This window comes from Gymnoscopelus microlampas, assembly GCF_963454915.1.
Source record: "Gymnoscopelus microlampas genome assembly, chromosome: 1".
Taxonomy (NCBI): Eukaryota; Metazoa; Chordata; class Actinopteri; order Myctophiformes; family Myctophidae; genus Gymnoscopelus; species Gymnoscopelus microlampas.
The window spans coordinates 49,478,101-49,503,567 of NC_139962.1; the positions used below are offsets into that span (position 1 = coordinate 49,478,101).

The window sequence follows — 25,467 nt, forward strand, 5'->3', positions numbered from 1 at the left end:
TTACCTCTCGTATTCCTGGTTTCTGGTACTCTTAATAATAATCCCCTAGCGCACTGTTTCCCAAACAGTGGATCAGGACCCAAGTTCGGGTCGCGAGTAAAAATCGCCCTTTTTGTTCCTAGATTCAAAAGATTACAAAAGTGAAAAATTGAATCTACTAAAAAGTAAAATCTACAATAGCAGAACTTGTAGATTTGCTATTTTCACTAGTTTAATTTCTCTTTTGGGTATTGAGCTAAAAAGTTTGGGAACCACTGCCCTAGCGTTACTATTATTCTATTGTTATTTGTTACTGAGATAGCTGTCTCTTTTTCTTTCCCCCGCAGGATAAGGGTCTGTCAGTCGCACGCATGCACGGACGCACACACACACACACACACACACACACACACACACACACACACACACACACACACACACACACACACACACACACACACACACACACTGTCAGAGTGCCAGGGGTAAATGAACCCTCAGGACTTAACTGTACAGTAATGATGTATGCATCCACCTTTGTAGCTCCGCCAGATCGGAAGGCTGGGAGGCGGACATTATGTATTTGTGTCTATGCACAGCTGTCCTGTGTATATATACAGTAAGACTGCAGGTGCTCCTCACTTCTGCTGCAGCCGCACTGCCACTTATATTTACACTGACATGTCTGATAACTACTGCTAAACACTGTCTCGCCTGTGCATGAGGCTGTACACACAAGGGACTACATGATGATTTGTCAGTAAAGTTGAAGTTAAGTGAAATTTAAGTTAAAGTTGAATCTTGGAAACCGCTGGACTGATCATTATCGAACTTTCTGTGCATACGCTGCCAGTAGGCCAAGGAAGACACTCCACCTCAAATGTTTCAAATCAAACTATTGTTCCTGTTATACCAGCCCACTCTACGTTTTTGCCTATAACTCTTGAACTGTAGGTCGTACATTAAGCAACATTAAGCAACAAGCCCATATAGGTCACACCCATTTCCGCCTTACTAGATTTCGGTGCCAATTTGCATTTTCTTCTAAACAAATGTTTAGCTACTACTCGTACAGATTTTGTCCCAAACTCACTCAAATATTTACACATTATCTCTGTAGTCATTATGATAAACATGTGTCAGTCCTATTTTTCAAATTCAATTTTGATTGGCTGCAACTGCCTTCCACATTTTGCAGGAGGGTTCTATTTTTTCCTTTTAGACCCATAGAGGGCGCCACAAATGCAACATATATCACTTTTTGTTGCAGAAACATGAGGGAGGGGTCTATTTATTAAACACAACCCCCCTCCCTCCAAAACACATGAATAATAATAATAATCAACCACAAATTGGAATGGCATGATGAAAACTGCTTTCACCATAGGCATGCCACAAATCAAATGTGAAAAGTTGAACTGTATTATATCTAGAAGAACACCCCGGATTTCCCCCGCAGGTTCCTCTGGTCCTGAGTGATGGCAATCCCACGATTACACAGCCCTGAGCTAGGGCCACCCAGCCTGGTGGAGGTATGCGCTCTGCGGAGCTCTCCTTTCCAGTTTTTTTTAAAGAATTAATGCAAAGCTTTGAACTTTTAAGCTCCCTTAACAATGCGACTCCATTGTACGTTCATAGTAACAGGTTTTCTGCGTTTCCACACGGAGCATGTGCGTCTCGGCCGGTAGAAGTAGGCTACTAGTAGGACTGTAGTGTAGACCGGTTGAAGCGTGTATTTTCTCATGATTCAACACCCGACCACGGGACCTGCTTTATTGCGTTTTTATCCATTTGGTGGAGCGGCTGGAGCCTATCATGTATGTATTGTAAGTAATATTTATTGCATTGTCAATAAATATGCCAACGTCCAACCAAGTATGGTCTCATTGTTGCCGATGGCGAGGCTGCAACGTCCTGCAAAGAGAAAACATGATAATGGCAAACAATGACAAAATAAGCCATTTAAATTGTACTTTCCGACTATATTGCAGACATCTGTTTGCTCTCTGGACTACATTTACTTTGTGGATACGATGTGCAGAAAAGTGATAGTACAGAAATAGTAATAAATCGGGACCTTTTGCCAAAATTCGGTTCCGAACGCTCCCGGACGCAGCGGTACCTCATCTCCTCGGAGCTAACAGCGGAGAGTGTGGTTCCAAACGAGGTCTCCACAACACAGTCACACATACAGAGAAAACTAGGACGCCGTCCTGTCCTGTCCTGTCTCCTCTTATTATCTGTTGCATGGTGAACAGCAGTGGTGGAAAGTAACTAAGTACACTCAAGTACTGTAGGCTACTTAAAGTAACATTTAGGTATTTTTTTTACTTTACTTGAGTAGGCTATTTCCAATTTTCAATACTTTTACTTCTACTACTCCACTACATATCAGAGGTAAATATATTATTGTACTTTTACAATATTACTATAATTATTTGAAAACTTTAGTTTCTAGTTACTTTGTAGATTATTGATTAACCACTTCAGCACTAATTTCGACTTCCGACTTTTGGAAGTCGGAAGTCATGAACTTCCACAGAAATGGGAGTTAGAATTTCAAGGGAAACTGTACCGGTTTACCTGTTGAGTCATCATTAGTAGGAAATGTGCCCATATCAATCGTATGTGCTTGTTCATACATGTGTTGCAATGAATCAGTTAACATGAGTTTAGTATGGAAGGTTAAGAGAACAGAATAGGGGCAACCATGGGAAAGGAATGGATCAGTGGCTCTCAATCTGTTAAGAGCTTTATTTAATTCACCTCGAATTAACAAATTATATTATAAATTAAGGCCTTAACAGTCATTATTTAATTTCAAGCTTTTTCCCCCACACCACGCCCATATCCCCCCTCCCAACACAACAGTGGTCCCCAGGTTGATTCTCAGTCAGGGACCAGGGTGGTGGTGGTCCGTGGTTCATAATCAGTTGAAAACCCTTGCTTTAAGCAGCCTACATTTTGATGCCGATACTTTTATACTTTTACTCTAGCCTACATTTTGAATTCCGTAACAGAGCATGTCTACATTGCACATGAATCATGATTGCAGTAGGCTATATTGATACTTTTACTCGAGCAAAACATTTGAGTATGTTCTCCACCACTGGTGAACACACAGAATGAATGAATGGTGCTGCACGCTGATTGGTCGGCACGGGGCCGGCTTTGCTCGTTCATCCATCCTCCAGCAGCACAGAGCAGAGAGACGGCCGGTGGGACACAGAGACACAATGCACAGTCAGCAGTCCTAGCAGCACAGTGCGCTCCTCAGCCTATACCTGCAGCACAGTCAGTGCGCTTTACCTTCTTCTTAATGAGCAACACCAAAGACTGCTACCTGGGCCACAGCATGGGGAGGTGGTGCTGGTGGAGGAGGACACACGTACGGAGCGATGATATGCAAATGCATGTGTGTCACTCATCATCATCATCATCATCCCCGTTAATATGCGCTGCCACACATTATTAATACTGCTGCTGCTGCTCGTGCGTTATTTGTGGAGGTAACGGATGAATGACCATCAATCATCACCATCATGGATTGTATGTTTCTGCTGATATTACTATGGACTCTACCGCTGGTCAGCTTCTGCTGCGCGCCTGTCAGGCTGCTGCTGTCCTGGAACGTTATCAAGGCAGGTTTGATTGATTGATTGATTGATTGAATACTTAGTTTATTAACAGTTTGCAATAACAAGGCACGGTGGCACAGATTAAATACAAAAGAATGCTAAAAGGATGACCCAGATAGGCCCTCAGGGCTTGTTTCCATTAAGGTCCTGCATGTGTATTCAATTCATCGAGGTGGTACTTTATGTCTATCTAAATTTGATATACTTTAATTATCTAATTTAACTCTGAGAATGCGCAAAATGTAAGACGGGTCTAATTCGGTAACATTTTGTGCATTCTTCTCAGAGGAGTTAAATGTAGGAGGATTTATAACAGTGTAATAGGCTACAATTACACAAACCACGTTTCTTCGCCGTTCCCCTTCACGTTCAACGGTCATTAACGCCGTTTCCTTCCCTTTGGTGTCTTTCAACTTGTCACTACCTGTTGTGTGTGTGTGTGTGTGTGTGTGTGTGTGTGTGTGTGTGTGTGTGTGTGTGTGTGTGTGTGTGTGTGTGTGTGTGTGTGTGTGTGTGTGCGTGCGTGCGTGTGTTTTGCAGACGCTGCATATTTTCGGCTCACATTCCATTCACACCGTTTCGGCCACGCTCCTCAATGTGGACGCGCACGGTCTGAACCACGGTGAGTGACATCAGATCAGGCTGCCAAAAACATTGAAAATTGTGAAAATTAGCCATTCTACAAGCTTACAAGGCATTGTGTTGTAAGCTCTATTTTCACTGATTTTGTGACACTCTTGTATATGATGAAGTAGGCCCACAGGGGTCTTCAACAGGGGGTCCGCGACCCCTAGGGGGTCCTCAGAGTTACTACAGGGGCAGGGGGGGGCGCCAAATCTTTGTGTGATAGGAGTTCTGAACCCCACTTGAACCCTATAGCGTTCCTATTTACTGAGGAGAACTTTAGCGAAAAATTGCAGATCTACAAGCTCACAACGCCTGGCGTGTGAGCTTGTAGATTGGCTATGTTTGGTGTAGAGGGAAAAAAGAGCAGACTAAGTGAAGAGTGAAAGGTCAAGTTCACTAAGTATTGACGGTTTAAGTGGTTAAAGGTCTGAAAATACACATTGACAGGAATCCAACATGATAGTGCTGTCAAACAAGTCTATGCAGCTATCCATGAAATCTATAAAAAAGTTGAATCTGCATCACAATTTTATACAGAATATATTGGGGATCCCTGCTTCATCTCTCTCTCTCTCTCAGCTAAGGGGTCCTTGAGCTGAAAAAACATTGAAGGCCCCTGATGTAGGGCATTCATTTACGGGAAAACATCTCTCCATCACATTGAACCTGTTCTACCTCCAGATTATGTGTTTGTGACGCCGGTGGAGGTGGACGCTGAGGGAGCCTACGTGTCCCACGACGTGGGCGGGCGTGGCCACCGGAGCCGGCGGTCCTCCTCGACTCCGTCCTCCTCCTCTCTCCTCCCGGGGGCTCCGGTGCACTACCGCCTCTCGGCCTTCGGACGGGACATGCACCTGGACCTGCGTCCGTCCACCGTGGTGGGCCCCGGGTTCACGGTGCAGGCCATGGGGTCAGAGGGCATCACCACGGTGATGGACGATGGAGAGGGTTTTCACCGCTGCCTGTACCAGGGATTTATTCACAACCTCTCGGCCTCGTCGGTGGCTCTGTCGACATGCTCCGGTCTGGTAAGTGGCGCTGTTTGTTTGCTGTTTGGTGGAAATAAGTGTTGTGAAGTTCACGAGCGATTCGTTCAAAGTGATTTCGTTCTTTTTGGTCACTTTCCCAAACGTTGCCGGTCCTCGAGACGTTCAGTTTCCTCTGTGTGGAAAGCTCGGTGGCGCGAGTTTCGAAATACGATGCATGAGCTTAGCAGCTGGTATCTGTTCCTAGACATTAGTGCAAGAAGAGTATCAGCGCACGTACATTAAGATTAAGGTGCAGAGTATCGGCAAGTGTCAGGTTCAACCATATAGTCCTCAAAGGTTGCTTAACTGGTATAATCCACACAGGTAGACAGTGTAACAGTATAAAAGCACATTCCAACTGTGACTCATAGAAGTGCATAGAGTTCATTTATAGAGTTAATCTCAAACAATGCATAATTCCCAAGTTCATATTGTTACTGTCGGGTGGAAAAAACTCAAACTGTTACTTTTCAGGGTTAAAATGCTAAAATAGACAAATAAATAGACAATAAAATCTACAAGCTCAAACGTTTTCAGCTTGTATATTGACTTTTTGTGCTACGTGACACTGTACTATGACGAAGTACGGCATTTAAAAAAAAAAAAAGTTAAAACAGGGAGATAAGAGGTTTCTGCCCCACAGCAACGATATACTACCCACTACACCTAGTGGGTGAATTAATGAGAGGGCAGTGATAGCCACTACATCATGACATCATCAGGGCCCATTAGCTTTACAACTCGTTTTACAGCATGTTGTTAAAACACTTGTCTGAGTGAGCAAAGGAGAGTGGAAATGATGGATAAAACCATAACAAAAGGAGTGTAACTGGAAAGGAACAAACCCATGAAGAGGCTGTAAGGAACTTCAGTGTGTGTGTGTGTGTGTGTGTGTGTGTGTGTGTGTGTGTGTGTGTGTGTGTGTGTGTGTGTGTGTGTGTGTGTGTGTGTGTGTGTGTGTGTGTGTGTGTGTGTGTGTGTATATAGAGTTTTTTTTTTCTTCAGGGTGGCGGTGTGCTGTTAATAACCTTTGTCAAATAATCACTAAACTGCCGTTCCCTAACTGTCTGCCTCCATTGGGTCTTTAACCTGCTATTTAAGTGGGAATGTTTACAGAGAAGACACAGAGCATTTCCTTTGGGCTAAAGGAGACTCTTTCATTAACCACTTTCAACCTGGCGTCCATATTCTTGGGCATGTTATTATAGGCGGACATTTTCAAGAAGATGTTTGCTTTTTTTTCAAGCTCACAATGCGTCATGATGCGACACGTTGTTGTGAGCTTGTTGATTTGGCTATTTTCACTATTCGTCATACGACAAAGTATAAGGGGCTTAAGTGGTTAAAGTAATGTTGCACTACTGTATGGTAGAACCTTGTACTGCTACCTGGTCATGATATAAGTACAATTGTTCTTTCATTGATTGATTGAATACTTTATTATAGCAAGATTTTAACAGTACATAGTAGTACAGTCAGTTCCATTGTGGTCCATTGTACACAATTCATCACCTTTATTTGATGCCTCGTGTTCTGTGAACAAGAGAACATAAGGAGATCCAAATCACAAAATGACACTTTTAGCACGTAAACAAACACAAACAAAGCAGACTGCCAATACAGTATTATCCTTATCCTATATATTAAAATTGGCTTAATATTGTCTATGTGTCGTCATGGCATCAGGCGCAAACAAATCAGAGAGTTTACAGGGGCTGTACTTGTACTTCAAGCTGCCTCAAGCCACAGAAACATGTGATAGGCTCCAGACCTATCATGGGCCACATGGCTCGGGAACCATATTGGTTCCCAAGGCTACTTATACTCAACATCACTTTAAGAGACTTGCTGCTGTCATCTATATGGTTTATTATGGGGTGCCAGTACACACACACACACACACACACACACACACACACACACACACACACACACACACACACACACACACACACACACACACACACACACACACACACACACACACACACACACACCATACCACCCTGGACCAGATGGAGAGGCTGCACCTCGGTTTATCACCCTGCCCTCATCCTTCTAGTAGCTGGTTACACTTTGTTCTCTTCTTCCAGTGGCTGAGTGATCGTTGAGCTTTTAATCTCAACACCCCCCCCCCCCCCCCTCCTATCTCAATGAATCACCACTGACCCGTTCTCTTAAGAGTGCTGCAGACCAGAGTTGCCAAGTTTGCTTATTATAAACGACTTTGGGCTTGTTTTTTTCTGTACAAGTCACCTGTAAATATAGGTAGTTGCAGGTTTCAGTTTTTCTTTTTTTTTTGGGGGGGGGGGCTTATTTCTAAAGTGTAGTTGCTTATTCGGGCTTGCTTCAGTTTAATCATTTTAACCCGTCTATACATCGGCTATTTAAAAGAAAAATATAGACTTTTTTTTCTCTTTTTCTTTTTTCTTTACAAATCTGGCAACACTGCTGCAGAGCTGAGTGTGATGAGACAGCATTGCATTTGAATGGACTGGCTGGCTAAATTGTCTTTTTTTCTTCACCTCTCCTTTCAGAGTGACCCCGGGGGGCTTCACTTACGCTCGTTAAAATAGGCTCATCATGACTGAAGCAATGTTAGAGTGAAGAAAGAACTCTACACTGTGGGCTAAATAAGAAGAGAGAGCAATGGAAAAGAAAAAAAAAGGATGTCTGGGCCCTCTTCTCTTCTTCTCGCTGTCGCTTTCTCTCATTCTGTGTGTGTGTGTGTGTGTGTGTGTGTGTGTGTGTGTGTGTGTGTGTGTGTGTGTGTGTGTGTGTGTGTGTGTGTGTGTGTGTGTGTGTGTGTGTGTGTGTGTGTGTGTGTGTGTGTGTGTGTGTTGTAAAAGACTGCGTGCGGTGTGGAGTTTAACCCCTGCCTTTCCTCCTGTGTTGTGATCAGTAGCTTTGGATTAAGTACAAAATGAAGTGCTATTCATCTGCGTTTGATCCTCTGTGGGCCGCCACATGCATGGGGGAGGGGCTGTGGATTGGAGGGAGAGAGACAGGCAAACAGTCAGTTTTTGAGAGAGAGAGAGAGAGAGAGAGAGAGAGAGAGAGAGAGAGAGGCCATTTGTTTAAGAAGTTTATCCCCAGCTAACCCTTCATATTTGTATGTATATGTATAACTATTTCTGACATCAAACACACCATTCGTATGGTTTTGTAAGATATTTGCAGCACATCTCTGTTTACACATTTCTTTATTCCCTTTTAATTGTACACAGCCTACATTTTTTTGCTTTGATTGTTCTGTTCCACTTTTGCTTTGGCAATGTAAACCTCATGCCAATAATGACCCATCGAATTGAGAGAGCGAGAGACAGAAAGACAGACAGACAGGTCAGAGAGCAGGTGTGTTGCTGTAAAAGCATAGAGAGAACAGCTTACAGTAAAAGAGAGATTAAAGAAGTGAGAAAGAAAATCCAGAGAGAGAGCGAGAGAGAGAGAGAGAGCGAGAGAGAGAGAGAGAGAGAGAGAGAGGGACAGACATACAGAATGAATGAATGGTGTTGGGGAGATTTGAGCTGTGCAGAGAGAATGTTAATTCACTGTTCCCAGTGTTCCCAGTGTCTTTATGAAGACCTGGAAGATGGACTCTGGCTTTGTCAAGGAACTCTGGAGGAAAACCAGAAAGAAACCCAGAGGGGGGGGGGGGGGGGGGGGGGGCTAGAGAAAGACTCATTAGCCCTCAACTCTCTCTTCCCTCTCCTCACCAGAAAGCAGTTTGAGAACAGGAAAATAAACTGTCAAAAAAGTTTTGCCAACAGAGCCATTGGTCCACACAGCAAGCAAAGCCTTTTTTAATTACAATCAAACATTTACCATGGGGGCGGGGCCACGCGTCGCTCAGACACTCTGACGGTATTAAGAGCAGCCTTCCGTCTGGGAGGGATTTCCCATCGCAAATCCTCAATAAGAGGTTTTTAATCACTTCTCCGGGTGATTTTAGGATGCCGCTATAGTATCTGCTGCTTGGCATGGCTGCCTCCGTCACATTTAGAGAGAGATTTCATGCTTCATTTATGCTCCATCGTACGATGCTGGCGTTGCGGGCCAAACCTTTATTCAACGATTGAAAACATTGAGTCTTTTACAAGAAAGAACTGGCCAAGGGGCGGGTATGTAACACAGGTCCACAAGAAAGACAGACAAAGGACATTACAATACCAAGCACAGCCTTATGGCTGACAGACTACCAGTCTGAGAAATACAGAAAACAAATATAAAACAACATTAAAAAAAATGCAGCAAATAAAAAAAAACTACACTTCCATCAAAGCAGGAACAGCAACTGGTAATAAGGGCTTCTGAAGTGATATTTTTTTAAACTCCCAAGGGAAATTAGCAATGCCAATTTGAGACGGGTCCGGAGGTCCTTCCAAGACCAAGGGTCAAAGTAAGATAGGCTCCTTTTTCCTGCCTCTGTATATGCAGTGTAGTCGCTGTGTAATGCAGCCATGCATTAGATCAGTGGTTCTCAACCTGTGGGTCCCCACATGGCTATTTAAGGACTTTTAAGAGAAAAAGAAAGGAAATTAAAAAAAAAGTCCATTACTGCATCAATAGTAATCAACAAACTATACTATAAAAAGTGGTTAAACATTGTCTAAATTGTCAAATATTATAAGAAAGAGGCACAAAAAAATCGATCTACAAGCTCACAATGTCCCGTGTTGCGAGCTTGTAGATCTGCTTTTTTTCACAATATTTATCTGTGGAACCGAGTCAAACTAAATGTAATGCCTCAACTCCTACAATTCCAAGTGCTTGTCGGGGGTGGGTGGGGGGTCCCCAGTTCAAATATGATTATTTTTGGGGGTCGCGCCCTGAAAAGGTTGAGAGCCGCTCCATTAGATCTAAGGTTAAAAAGAAGGTGCCATTGTAGAGTGACGTACAACCGATGAGAGGCGGTGGCCGTGAGAGGAAGCTGAACGCTATGTGATCCGTGTTCTTGTTTTCATCCAGGGATCTCTGTGCTGTTTGACCCCAATCCTCTCCTCCTGGGGAGGGGAGGGGGGTCAGTGGGGTAGGGTTGTCAAGCTGCTCGGCCTTTCCTAGTGTGAGTGTAGAATTGCTCTGTCATTCCTCTGTGAATAACAGGGGTGAGAGGTAATTTACAGCCCCCCCTCTTCCCTCGATCCCCCCATTCAAGGGGTTACCCCGCCACTCTTTCTTCTTCACCAGACCACCCCACCCCACCCCTTTGCTGGCCTCAAGTTGTTTAACATCATCATTGATCACAAGGGTTGGGGATTATTCTGTTCAAAATTGCTTATGCCGTGTGACTAAGGATGGGACGATAATCGTTATTACCGTTTATCGCGATCAAAAAAGCGCTCACAATAATCATATCGCTGAGATTTTAATGTATCGTGAAATTGTCCTTTGTCATCATACACTGGACCTGAGTTGTCTCTGTACTTGGACCACTTTTCTATCCGTCTACACCCTATCTCTTTGCCAGAAATAGCAGGTTTACAAGCTCACGGCTTTGTGAGCTTGTAGATCAGCTATTTTGGGCTAATGTTCCCCCTCCAGAATATGGATGCTGGGGTGCAAGCGGTTAACAAAAAGTGACATTTTAAGAGTTTTAAGCATATTTTGATTATGGCGATAATATCGTGCAATATTGGTGCTCAGACAGACACCTACACATACCTACGCACCTACCCACACACACACACACACACACACACACACACACACACACACACACACACACACACACACACACACACACACACACACACACCCACATACACACATACACACACACGCGCGCGCGCGCACACACACACACACACACACACACACACACACACACACACACACACACACACACACACACACACACACACACACACACACACACACACACACACACACACACACACACACACACACATGCCAGTCTTGTTTTGTTTTTGTTTTCCCCTTTCTGTCAGTTCAGAGTTGTGGTAACCGTGACCTTCTACTGTGACCTTTCCCGAGCAAGCCCCTCAGGCCAGGTCAGAGACTAGTTGGGCTCTCCTGCCCCCACATGCTCTGTAATCTGTGTGTGTTTGTGTGTATGTGTGTGTGAGACATACGTTGTTTTACACAACAACGTAAATTAAGCAGAAGAATAGCATTGATTGCAAGGACAGGCAACTACTTCTGAAATGACACTGTCAGAACTCTGTCTTACCCTACAGCGGAGTGGATTGGCTTGTAGACGGCTTTGATCCTGTAACCCTGTACGACCCAAGACTCAAGCTCACGGCGCGTTGCATCGCGACACGTTGCGAGCTTGTAGATCTGCTACTCTCTGGCATATATAAATCAGGGCTTGAGAGAAAGTGCACAGCGGAGGTGTGAATTCACAAATGTTTCTCACTCTCTCTCCTCTCTTCCTCTGCTGGGGTTCTCGTCCTCATGCTCCCAGACGACCCTTCACATCAACGGTGTTGACCCAGCCGCTCGTTGACATGGTGTTGTGTGTTATGGGCATCGTTTACAAGCTGTTGTAAGAACCTGTTGTTACTTAGTTCCTCTGATGGGACAACGACCTGGCATGTCTGTTTCAAACAGCCGTGGGTGCAAAAAACCCTTTGGTCGTTAATCCATTAAGACCTGAGGCCGATTCTAAAAAATGTTTCCTTCTAAATCAGTAGTTCTCACACTAATCAAGTCTGGGAGAAATGAATGCATTTGTATTGCAGACCTTTTCATCGAATTTTCATAGATGGCTTCATAGACTTGTTACAGCACTATTATCAGTGTTGTGTAAATTAATATTTGTTTTGTTTGTTTGTTTACACATTATCTTTTCTATTGATATGTTGGATTCATGGTAATGTGTATTTTCAGACATTTAATCACTTAAACCCTCATTAGTAAACTTAACCTTTGGCTCTGTACTTGGTTTGCTCTTTTCTTCCCTCTACACCAAACCCCTTTGCCAAAAAATAGCAGATCTACTAGCTCACGTTCTCCCCACTTGCTAGGGTTCAACTGGTTATTGTAAAAAAGAAAAAAAAGAAAAGGTTCTTATCACACACAGATTTGGCAGGATTAACAAAGGCCTCACCCCTCCCTCCTAGATGTCTGCGCAGCTTTCTGCTATGAAAAGCCATTTCTGGCATGGAAGTAAAAGTTGCAACATGCAGGATGCACAGGATTTTGAAATGAAAATGCCTCTGACATGGAAATAAAACCTTGGGGAATCAGTTGCATGAGGCAAAAATAGTATGACGTCTAATTTGGTCCTAGGGAGGCTCAGCGGTTAGCACTATTGCCTCACAGCAAGAAGGTTCTTGGTTCGAGTCTGACTGGTGCCTTCTGTGTGGAGTGTGCACGCTCTCCCTGTGTTAATGTGAGTGTCCTCTGGGTTGGGAGCAACCGGGCGGCAAGCATTCGCTCTTGGAAATGAAGCCAATACGGAAGTCATGAAAATACTGCAGTTCTCATGAATGGCCTAGAGGGTAGCGCTGATTCCCATACCCCGGCTGCAAAAGGATATTAATTCCATTGGAGTTAATGGTGACTTGACTTGACTTGCATTTGGTTTTATTACCGTAGTAAACCATTTTATAAAGACTTAATGTTTTCAATCGCTAATTTCAAGTCTTCTTCAGCATGATATGCGTTTTTTGTAAATTATGGTCCTATTCATTTTGAAATTGATGCTAAAGCAGGGTATGTTTTCGGGGCTTGTGATTGGGTTCTACTGAGCATAGTATACACACCCTCGCTCCCCTTCCATCCAATAGCATTCATTTCCGCTTACATTTCGGGGACCAGAGAAACGAGATGATGCATTTGAATTTGCTGAAATAGAGGCTTCAAAACGGTTCCTTAGAAACCAATGGGTGACGTCACGGCTCCCTTCATCCATGATGTGTCTCTCACAGTCCTGTGTGAGCGACACATCGTTCCAGTAGCTGAGACATGAGAGTGGGGACAGAGTGTCTTTAATTAATGCATGTGCTTCTGCATGTTGAAAAGTCCCCCCAGGGCACCTGCAGGGTTAGAAAACCACACTTTGAATGACCGATTTTCAGCTTACCGCTCAGGCCATTTGTACCTGTCTGCTTTCCGTAAAGGAGGACAAATTGGAGTGCCTGTGAACTACAATGGGGGCCTCTCCCCTGCCTTTGCCCCATAACTCAGAGCGGGGGGGCCCTCAGCGGCACAGAGGAGCGCAGCGCTGGGCGCTGTGGCCCCGGGGCCGTTCCCTGGTGGTCTGGACCTGACAGTGATGTAGTGCCCACTGTTAGATGCCAGCGGGGGAGGGGGGCCTGCTCTCTGCATGGCCAGTGTGATGCTATTCGCACGTGTGTGTGTGTGTGTGTGTGTGTGTGTGTGTGTGTGTGTGTGTGTGTGTGTGTGTGTGTGTGTGTGTGTGTGTGTGTGTGTGTGCGTGCGTGTGTGTGCACACGCATGCAGGCATGTTCTCTGTACGTCTTGTCACAGGGGCTGCGTTGGGGGCTTTCTCACACAAAGACTAATGGCCCGGCGTTGAAGTGTTCAAGTGGCTGCTGCAACTTCTGCAAAGAGAGCTCATACATTACAATGTGACCTACTAGTGTCACCATGCAGCGCTGTGCCACCTTAAACTGGCACTACCGCAGCTCACTCTTCAGAGAATAGATATCAAACTGTTAATAATAGACTGGGTCATTTTTATTGACCTATTATGAAAAAAAGAGGCAATGGTGGACAAAGAATATACTGAAGTAAATGCTCAAAGTATTCAAAAATATACTCAAGTGAACGCTCAAAGTATTCAAAAATATAAATTACGAATACAATGTTCAGAAATTGTCAGACATTTTCTAAAATACAGAAAAAGAGTCCCTTCCTAGAAATGTAGTGGAGTCAAACGTTTCTATTTAAAATGTAGTGGAGTGAAAGTCATCATCTTTGCAAAAACATAAAAACAAAATATAGCTGCAAGCAGCGATAATACGGGGCCAGTGAATAGAGAGAGAGAGAGACATGGAAACGGAATAGATTGAAGAGAGAGAGAGAGTGACTGACATGGAAACAATAGATTGATGAGAGAGAGAGATGGAAACATAATGGTTTGATTGGACATCTCAACCTACTGCCATTAACAAGATTCGAACTCTCAACCTTCAGACTAATAGGCTGCAACACTACCTATAGTGCTATAGCTTTGTCCAGGCTGATATTGTCTGTTGAAGATCATAAACTCTTGCCTTCTTTCATGAACCAAGCCCCTGTTTCACTAACACTAAGATCACTCGTTCACAAACCATTTACCAATGAAGAAATTGTACATCTCCTCAGAACCAAAACTAGTGAAAGTAGCCGATCTACAAGCTCACAAACCATGAAAAGTTGTGAGATTGTATGTCAGCTATTTTCAGAATGAAGTATGTCATACGTTGAAAAAACGAACTCTCAAATAAGCATTTCAGGTTATCTTTACCATTTGCACATGTATTCATTGATACAGTCATGTTGTTTGCAATTCAACTTAAATTAAGTCTGCATCAAGTGAGGCTTGAACTGGCGACCTTGAGATTGTGAGGCATTCATTTAAGGGAGACGCCATTGGCCCAACAAACAAGTAACTGTGAAAAAGGAGATCACACAGATGATACAGTTTCACGCAAATAGCTGAAAAATCCTGGGTTTAAATGTTTTTCAAACTGCTCAAAATTACGGACAATCTAAGGGCGGAGCTTACTGGTCAAAGCGATAGATGTGTTCCTCATGAGTCAAGGCACAAGTGTAAGCAAGTTTCACGACTTTCGGCCAAACGAGGCATGACTTTTGCCTGTTTAAAATTTGCATTTTCAAAAAATTGCTATAGTGCCCCCCTTTGGCCAATTGGAGTGAGATTTTTTTCAGTGATATTTGGAATGACCCTGTACATTTCTGCAAAGTTTCAAAAAAATGTGAGTCTGCATGAATGTTTTAGGCACAGATGAATAATTTTCATAAAACTGTAATAGTTAAAATCTATCTCCTCCTGGGATTTTTGAGCAATCTGCACGAAACATTTTACACATGAACTTTGGACCACTGCCTACAAAAATTTCCAACGGATTTTCCATAAGTGAAAAAATGCAGAAGTTAGGAGCCAATGACTGTTTTTCATATAATTCAAAATGGTGGGCGATCTAAAGGTCAGAGGTCAAAAGTCAGACCACGAAAGTTGTCGGGCATGAAGAGACGCATGTGTGTATCGAAGTTTCATGGTTGTAGGTCAAACAGGGCATGAGTTGTACCTGTTCAAAGTTGGCACTTTCAATTGAGTGCTATAGCGCCACCCTTTGACGAATGAGTGTGAGAATTATTTCTTGGTAGTTTTTCATGAGCATCTACCATATGGGCGAGTTTCGTAAAAAGCGTATGCACGGTTAAGCCAGAACTGGCAAAAACAAGTATTTTTCAAACTGCTCAAAATTGCGGAAAATCTAAGGGCGGAGCTTAATGGTCAAATCGATACGTGTGTTCCTCATGAGTCAAGGCACATGTGTAAGCAAGTTTCACGACTTTCGGCCAAACGAGGCATGACTTATGCCTGTTTAAAGTCTGCCTTTTCAAAAAATTGCTATAGCGCCCCCTTTTGGCCAATTGGAGTAAGATTGGTTTCAGTGATATTTGGAATGACCCTCTACATTTCTGCAAAGTTTCAAAGAAATGTGAGTCTGCATGTATGTTTTAGGCACAGATGAATAATTTTCATAAAACTGTAATAGTTAAAATCTATCTCCTCCTGGGATTTTTGAGCAATCTGCACGAAACGTTTCACACTTGAACTTTGGACCACTTTCTACAAAAATTTCCAACGGATTTTCCATAAGTGAAAAAATGCAGAAGTTAGGAGCCAATGACTGTTTTTCATATAATTCAAAATGGTGGGAGATCTAAAGGTCAGAGGTCAAAAGTCAGAGTGTGAAAGTTGTTCAGCATGAGGAGACGCATATGTGTATCCAAGTTTCATGGCTGTAGGTCAAACAGGGCATGAGTTGTACCTGTTCAAAGTTGCCATTTTCAATTGAGTGCTATAGCGCCACCTTTGGACGAAAGATTGTGAGAATTATTTCTTGATTGTTTTTCATGGCCATCTACCATATGGCCGAGTTTCGTAAAAAGCGACTGCACGGTTCAGCCAGAACTGCGAAAAGTGGCAGAAGAAGAAGAAGAAGAAGAAGAAGTGACAGAATAATGCGAATAACAATACGTGTCCAGAGCAGAGCTCTGGCCCCGTAACAAACAAATACTCAAAAAATGTGCTTACTACTACTGAAGTAAATGTACTTAGGTACTGTCCACCACTGTGCATGTACGGTACATGCAATGATTATAAAAATAAATAAAAAAGAGGCCTATATGTGGTTCTTTTTTTGGGGTTCCTACCCTTCCTCTCTTTCATCTCGGTCCTCTTGGGAGCGAGGGAGTGACAGGAAGATAGAAATAGCAGACTCCCATTGCTGTCATCTGTGGGTCAAAACTACTCCCTGTGATACGACTGCACGAGGGCTGCTGCTGCAATGTGTGGACATTTAAACACTTAAGCTGCCAGCATTCGTATTTTGTGGGGAAAGCTTTCGCAGGAAAATAGCCGATCGACAAGCTCACAATGCGTTGCAACAGCATCCGTATTGTGAGGAAAGCTTTAGCAGAAAATAGCAGATCGACAAGCTCACAACGTGTTGCGTTGCAACGCATTGTGAGCTTGTCGATCGAGAAAAAAATTGGGCTTTTTGGGCCTTTATTGATTTTATACAGTATACAGACAGGAAATGGGGAGAGAAAGACAGGGAATGACACGCAGCAAAGGGAACGGGACTCGAACCCGCAACACGCTGTCAGGCTGCAATGAGCCTAGGTGCCCGGACCGTTACGCCAGCCGTCCGGTCATCCTGGTATCATACTTTTGACTGTACTGCATGTACTGTGATCAAACTTGAAGTGTTCAATCAATCAACCAGAATATTCAATCAGAATATAAATAGATCCGTTCGATGGCTTTGTTTTACACTTTGACAACGTTTGCATCACAACAACAGCATTGTAATGTATGGCTGATGGTACAGTTAGCTTAGTAAAGGTGTTAGGGATGCGTTGGGACTTCATTAGGATTCAATCAACACTGCATTTCCATGTGTATATGTTGGCTCCTGGTGAACGTGTGGTCTGCTTTGGGACTCGCCCTTCTGTTCCCTGCTGAGTCTAACGAGTACGACCAAGCCCACATGCTTACAATGACAAAAGCCTCCTGCGTGCGTTTGTGTGTGTGTGTGTGTGTGTGTGTGTGTGTGTGAGAGAGAGAGCTCTACCTATGCTTTGCTGTCTCGTACAGCTCAAAGGGGGGTGTCAGTGGCTTGTTCAAAGACAATTAGCGAGGCCACACAGACTCAAGGCTCCAGGCTCCACAGTAGTGTAATCCTCATTACTACATGAAAAGAATGATCTCTGTGTGTGTGTGTGTGTGTGTGTGTGTGTGTGTGTGTGTGTGTGTGTGTGTGTGTGTGTGTGTGTGTGTGTGTGTGTGTGTGTGTGTGTGTGTGTGTGTGTGTGTGTGTGTGTGTGTGTGTGTGTGTGGAGGTGAGACACAACCACAATGCAGGCTATACACTCTGATGGGGGTCCTGTGTTCTCTAAAGCTCTATGTTCCCTCAGCCATACTATCTGGAGCCAGACTGTTGCCTCCCACAGTGTTCAAATGCTTCCGTCTGTGCAAAGGAAGCTCTGAAAACCATCCGGGAGTAAAACGGATATCCCGCCTCCTCCACGCTCCTGTTTCTGTCTTTGCAGTCGCGCAAATGTGTCCTAATGTAAATCAAATTAGTCGAAGCATAATATAGCTTGCTGCTTATTAGCAGAAATGGAAATTGGAAATGGAAATGACGAACGGACAGAATGACAGCTTCCTTTCTTGGCTTTCGGGAGGTGTAGTTCCAGACTCTATAATGGCATTCAGAGATTGTGGAATAGTTGTCTGGCTACTCAGCCTCCCTCGGTTATAGAGTTGTGGTTTAGGGTTAGGTTTGGTGGAACATAGACACGCTAACCTCTAAAGTACTGGGAAGATAATCAGAAGAACACAGATTAGCGGTAGCTCTACAGGTGTATGTTTAGCCTGTATGTTTAACCTCTTAAACCTTATATACTTCGCGGAAATAGCTGCGATGTGTTTGCTTGTAGATGTGCTATTTTAGCTTCTATCTTTTCTTTTTTGTTGCCCAAAATAGGGATGCAAGGGTTATTAAAGCAGCCTAAAAGAAATGGTTACAAAGTAACATGTAGCATTTTAAATTGGAATGTTATGACTTTTGTTATGACTACGAAAGCATTAGCATGTTGACATCCCGTCGCCTGCTATTTTACACTGTACGTTAATTGTATTCGGTTGGCTTGCTGTCTCATTGTTTGTGTTTATCTTGTGGAGTGTTAAGGTAGATCTCCACCAAACAGACTACTACAGGTTGGCAATCGAATGAAGTCGGGAGATCAGTTGGTTGGAAGGTGTGAAAAAAAGTTGCTGAATGCACCTGAGAGCCGACACCGACAGACGGCTACTATGGTACTAGGACATGACAGTGTACCCACCGCCTATTCAACAGCAGATTTTAGGCAACAGATGCTTTCCAACACTTACCGCCACCGACGTAGGTGCGGTGGAGAGTGGAAATAAGCCCTTGAGCTTGATTGTGTTTTTATGTATAAGTTTACCGGTGTAAAAGCATTTATTTATACAAGCTCCGCCAACTTTAGCAGATTTCAAGAGAAGAGCCCTAAGGGTAAAGAATAGATAAAGAAACAAGGAAAACTAAAGTCAGATAACAAGAAAGCACAAGGAGTAGAAATGAGGTAGAAATGCTTCTTGTGACAGAAACTGTTTCAGCAGATATATAAATAGCAGCAGATATTCATTTATTCAACAGAGTTTGGACCCTTTTTTCCATCACAGCCTCAATACCCAAATCACAAAAGAAATCTGAAAGAAATTTTGTCTGACAAAATATTTCAGTTGGGAAACCTAGATCCATTCAAATGTGATTCCATTGAGTATGTTGGAACGCTTACAGGATCTCTCTCTCTCTCTCTCTCTCTCTCTCTCTCTCTCTCTCTCTCTCTCTCTCTCTCTCTCTCTCTCTCTCTCTCTCTCTCTCTCTCTCTCTCTCTCTCTCTCTCTCTCTCTCTCTCTCTCTCTCACTCTCTCACTCACTGTCTCACTCACTCTTGGTCACTCTCCCATTCGTCCCCCTTTGCGCTCTGTGTCAATGTTGCCATGCCCGCTAATTATAAGCGACTTTGGGCTTGTTTTTTCATGCAAGTCGCTTGTAAATATTGGTAGTTGTGAGTTGTGGGTTTCTTTGGGGCTTGTTTCGAAAGCGTAGTTGCTGATTTGGGCTTGCTTCAGTTTAACCACTTTAGCCCTATATAGGTCGCGGCCCGACGCGTTGTGAGCTTGTAGATCTGAAAGAAAAAAATCTTGAATGTTTTTTTAAACATTTTTCAACACAAATCTTGTACTGAGGTCCTTGACACAAAACATGGGGGGTCTGTGGCCAATTACATATTCATTTGAAAATGTTTGAGAACCACAGGTTTAAACTAAATTAGACAATAAAAGTTTGACTGACCTGCCCTAGTTGCTTATTTTAGGGCTTGTTTCCGTAAGACCTGGTTTGCTTGTCTCTCATCGCAAAAAATCTGGCAACGCTGGCTCTGTGCTCACGTGACTGACTGTGCTGAGCTGCAGTGCAGATGTTGTCTTTTAGACTCTGGTAATCACCGGCTTGGGGCTACTCTCCGCTCGGCCCTGGTCTTTAACAGCATGTAAGCACTTACTCATTTGGCTTATAATACCATGGTTAGGAAACCTTAAAAGAGCCTACAGTTTACACAGAGACAAGCTAACGACGCTGCTCACCCACACCCCCCCTACCCCGTCTCACCCAGTGATGGAAAGTAACTAAGTACATGTACCTCAAGTACTGTACTTTAGTACAATTTTGAGGTATTTGTTCTTCCACTTGCACTTATACAATACTTTTTACTTTCATCCACCTCTCCCTCCCCGGTCTCACCTATAAAGTAGTTTCCTTTAGCCGTACATGGACTCAGCTGATGGCTGAAGAGAAAGCATGCATGTGGTGCTCTGGGGCTAAAAGAGCCACATCACAGGCTGTTAGCAGAGAGAGAACATGATGAGGGAAACTCCACGCTCATTCCCATAGAGAAAATAGGAGTATGACTGGCGGTGTATGGTTTGACCGGCCAGCTGTGTGTGTGTGTGTGTGTGTGTGTGTGTGTGTGTGTGTGTGTGTGTGTGTGTGTGTGTGTGTGTGTGTGTGTGTGTGTGTGTGTGTGTGTGTGTGCGTGCGTGTTCGTGTGTGTGTGTGTGTGTGTGTGTGTGTGTGTGCATGTATGTGCATGCGTGAGGAATAATAAGCACAGCAAAAGCAACATTTTTTATCTGTTTACACATTTCTTTATTATAGAAGGCCTCTTTAATTGTACGCACATTTCTTAATTTTTTGTATTTATTTCACACTTGCTTTGGCAATGTAAACATGATTCCCATGCCAGCAACCCGCCCCCCCCCCTTTGAAAATGAGAGAGAGAGAGAGAGAGAGAGAGAGAGAGAGAGAGAGAGAGAGAGAGAGAGAGAGAGAGAGAGAAATGTAGCATTGTGGGGTGGAAACCTGTTACTTTTAGGATTCAAATTCAAAAGTAGTTGAGGTTTCTGCCTGACAGCGACGAATGAGTGTTTATAGCTTGGTTATCGGTACATTTGAAGTGCGTGTATGCATGTGTGCGTGTCGTGTGTACGTGCACGTGTAAGTACGGTAGAAAGGTGAAGTGGTGTTTAGCTAAGAACGTACATGCCTTTAATCTAGCTAAGTCTTACAAGTCTTAATGTGAGGCCCAAACTAGAGGTGTGCATATCAACCAGCAGCTGGCCGGGGCGTCTGGGTGACTGTCTGCATGTGAAACTCTATCCAGCCAGTCTTCCTTTCATTGTACACATCATTATGCTATATCACATATCTGACTATCAGCGTGTCTGTGGATATGATGTGCTTTTATCTCAAAACACTTCATCTCATGGGGGTGGGAGGCAGGGTTGCCAAGTCTACTTATTATAAGCGACTTTGGGCTTGTTTTTTTTTTCTGTAAGTCGCTTGTATATTATTGGTAGTTGCGGGTTGAAGTTATTTTTATTTTTTTTGGGGGGGGGGGGGCTTGTTTCTAAAGTGTAGTAGTAGCTTATTTGGGCTTGCTTCAGTTTCACCATTTTAACCCCTACTGTATATACACCGGCTAATTGAAATAGCAGATCTACAACTACAAGCTCACAACATGTCGCATTGAGACTCTCTTTTTGAGCTTGTAAATCGGCTATTAAAAAAAAAGAGTCTTTTTTTGTTTTACAAATCTGGAATGTTTTGGAAACATTTTACAACTTGTATGGAGGGAGGGCGGGGGGGGGTTGGTCACTGGCACAAAATAGATGGGGGTACGTGGCCAAATACAAATACTTATTTGGGGCTCCTCGACATGAAAACACTGCTCTGAAACAACATTAGACAATAAAGTTTGAGCCCTAGTCGCTTATTTTGGGCTTGTTTTCATGACAGTTCAACGCTGGTCGTAAAAACATTGTAGTCAACCTCATCAGCAACACAGAATCTTATAGTTATCACATGCATATATACATATTACATATAGTTACTGTTGATGATTCCCATACTGTATATAACTATTACATATAATTACTGTTGATACCTGGTACATATACATAGCTACTATAGGTTCTTTGTCTGTGACAGATTGCAAATTATATTTACTTGTGCCTGGCTAGGCCTAGTGCAGGCGACCAGGTCAGTCCAATATGTCTCCAAGTTTTTTTCTATCGATTAGTCACCCCATGGAGACTTGAATTCATGGATATTTTTTAGTTTTTGTCGCATTCTTAAGTCCATAATTTGATGACCAGCAGACCGATATGCAGCGGTACCAGTAGGAGACACAAAGGAGACTCTTTGTGTCTCTACCGGAACCGCTGCCGGTCATCAAATTATTGGCTTAGGAATGGGACAAAAACAAAAATCCCATCCATGAATTCAAGTCTCCATGGAGTGACTAATCGATAGGAAAAAAATGTCATTTTGGGGGTGAACTATCCCTTTAACTTTGCCTCTATTTCCTATACACCATGCAATTTACATTTACAATTTACAGTAATGTAGGCATTTAGCAGACATTGTTATATCCAGAGCAACGTACATTAAGCAAGGTAAACACATACAGTACATCAAATGCAAAGAGACAGTGTAGTGCCTCAAGAAACTGTTGTTACCCTTTTTGATGCCAGTGTTACCACTACTATGTACTCTACTCTGTGTCTTTGTTTCATGCATACTGCGGTGCTGTTGTGATTTCTGTCTGTCTGTCTGTCTGTCTGTACACACACACACACACACACACACACACACACACACACACACACACACACACACACACACACACACACACACACACACACACACACACACACACACACACACACACACACACACACACTAAACCATATCTGCAGATGGAATACATTTCCTGACATTATTGGTCAGAGAGAGAGTGTGAAGGTAATGGATGTTAACAGTGTCTTAATAAACTTAATCAGCTGCTTATCACTCATGGGGAAGCAGTGGTCATTGTTAATCTTAGTAAGGCAGCAAATAGACTTGCACTGCAAAAACGCAAAAATGCGTTGATGAGCTTATAGATTGGCTATTTTTGCTATAGATTGATATTCGCTATAGATCATTTTCTCAAAATATGGACGCCAGGTTGGTTAAACTGGTACAATAATCTTATGAATTGAATTAAAATGTAAAGCCCTAATCTGAAAACTTCTGATGTAGACAATATCCAGAACAATAAGCAAAGAATGCAGGGTCTTCCAGTGTTGAGGCACGATCATTGTTTTGTGTCATACTCATCGTTGTTGAAATGAAGTTCAGCACCAAATCACCTTCAACAATAAACGCCAAGGAGAGCATGTACATTCCATGATCACTGACAAACACAAAAAGAGCCTGAAACACACTGAGGGCAAAGTAGCTACACAATTTGGGTATTGTTTGGTTTTCATCAAATATAATTTGCGACGTGTGCAATATGTTCTCAAAACAAAATGATAACGTATCATCTGATGATTTGAAACTTGTGGCACATTTGTCCAATACATTTACTCTATGCTTGCATTGGACTGTAGTCCCTTGGTGATATGGTTTTGTAAATGTTTGCGTCATCTGCATGATTATGGTTGCATATTTAGTTTGTTTTCCACAAGTATGAGCCAATGGGAGCATGTGGATGTTGAACAGAAGAGGTCCCGGAACGGAGCCTTGGGGAACTCTGCGTGTCATTTCTGTAACACTCACATGTAATTATTCCGGTTTACTGGTGTCCACATGGTCCGCACGGTCCACATTCCAGACTAAATGTCAAATATTGAAGTATTTCTGGCTTTGGACTAAGTGTTGAATTCTGACTTTCTCATGAGTCTTCTCTTGCCGGCGTAAAAAGTTTCATTTTCCCTTCAAATAATGACGTATATCTGGCGTGGGATAAATGTCACTTTTTGATGGCTTAGTGTGAGATCATCAGGCTGCACAAATGTTTGGGGGCCAAAAGGACACTTTACCCCCATCTTCCCCCGTTTGCCCCTGTTTGTTGAGATAGCCTGTTGAGCAGCTTGGCCTCTGTACAATAACACTCACAGAAGCAAAAGGGAGAGTGTGTGAATAGAAATGAACACCTCAGCTGACCCTGTGTGGAGGGAAGTTATGTATTGAATTCCGACTCCATTCGAGGTTGAGCACATGTTCTTTTCCCTGTGTGGCTCTGTAAGAGGTTAGCCGTCTATGAGAGGGTCTGTGTGTGTATGTCTGTTTGTTTGTTTGTTTGTCTGTCTGTCGTGTCTGTTTGTGTCTTTCTGTCTGTGTGTCCGGAGCTAATCTCGCAAATCCAATCAGCACCAAACCTTGTATGTATGCACACTGCCAGTAGGCCACAGAGGTACCCCCACTATTTTTCATTCTGCATATATTTTATGTTGAACTTCAAACATCTATAATGAAAGTCAAAGTACTGTTAATAAGCATGTTAATAAAGTATTCAATCAATCAATGTGAAGTGGTCAAATTAGCAATAGAATACAGAAGTTCAGAAGCATCTTCCATAAAACTGTAGTGGTCTAGGATATGTCCTAAAAGCACAGGTTAAAGCCTCAATCTGCAATTTCTGGCAACTGGTTGGATGTATGTCGACCAGCAAGAGCATATCTCTAGAATGTGAATGCTTGAATTATCATAATTCTACATATTGTGCTAAATGTTTATGAAAGTGCTAGTGTGTGTGTGTGTGTGTGTGTGTGTGTGTGTGTGTGTGTGTGTGTGTGTGTGTGTGTGTGTGTGTGTGTGTGTGTGTGTGTGTGTGTGTGTGTGTGTGTGTGTGGGGGGGGGGGGGGGGGGAGGGTCTCCTTTCACACTGTTTCATAAATTGCAGATTAGGACTAGGCCTAACAAACATTTTCAGTCGTGAGATTTCATTTTGCTTTGATCCGCTCGTGCGGTTAATGGACGTGACATCCTCCCCACTTCCCCTCTTCACTGAACGGGCAACAGGCGGTTCGCAAGTTCACACAACCCCCCGCTGGCTTCCCACCTGCCAACGAACGCTGCCAACTGTGTTTATCCCGGATCAGACTTCAAAAATATGCTGACCTGATATTTATAATATTCAGGGGCAGAGAGCTTGTGTCTGTGGCATGGGCCTCACATACAAATCATTTTATTCGCAACTCAGAAGATTAAGAGGTTCAGCTTTAATGTCCCTCTATAAATTAGGTTTGCATGCCACAGTTATGTCAAGCAGTGGACCGTCACATCCATAAAAAAATAACAAAAAAAATAACAAACATAACAATGCAATTCAGACAAGGCAATACATGATCTCATTGAAAAGAACTTCCGGCCAGTTATATAGACCACCGAAGTCCTGACGTCACTCGTTCATCAGGTTCGTAAAGTAATTTCGCTATGGAGAATAACATTGGGTCATCATAGAATCGTCTCATATAAGAATTGTGGTCCAAAAATAAACAAACTGTCTCGGCATAATTGTCAGGGAGGAGGTTCTGTATCGTTTATGAT

At 43.1% G+C, this 25,467-nt stretch overlaps 1 protein-coding gene across 1 annotated transcript in view; it reads left to right on the forward strand.

The window, feature by feature from the left end:
- Nucleotides 1-3,230: 3,230 nt before the first annotated feature.
- adamts18 (ADAM metallopeptidase with thrombospondin type 1 motif, 18) overlaps nucleotides 3,231-25,467 on the forward strand; it is a 79,487-nt gene continuing 57,250 nt past the window's right edge. The window contains exons 1-3 of the mRNA XM_084051283.1: nucleotides 3,231-3,620; nucleotides 4,158-4,239; nucleotides 4,926-5,272. Coding sequence (XP_083907409.1) covers nucleotides 3,522-3,620; nucleotides 4,158-4,239; nucleotides 4,926-5,272 — 528 coding nt within the window. The 5' untranslated portion in view covers nucleotides 3,231-3,521. The remainder of the gene's footprint in view (nucleotides 3,621-4,157; nucleotides 4,240-4,925; nucleotides 5,273-25,467) is intronic.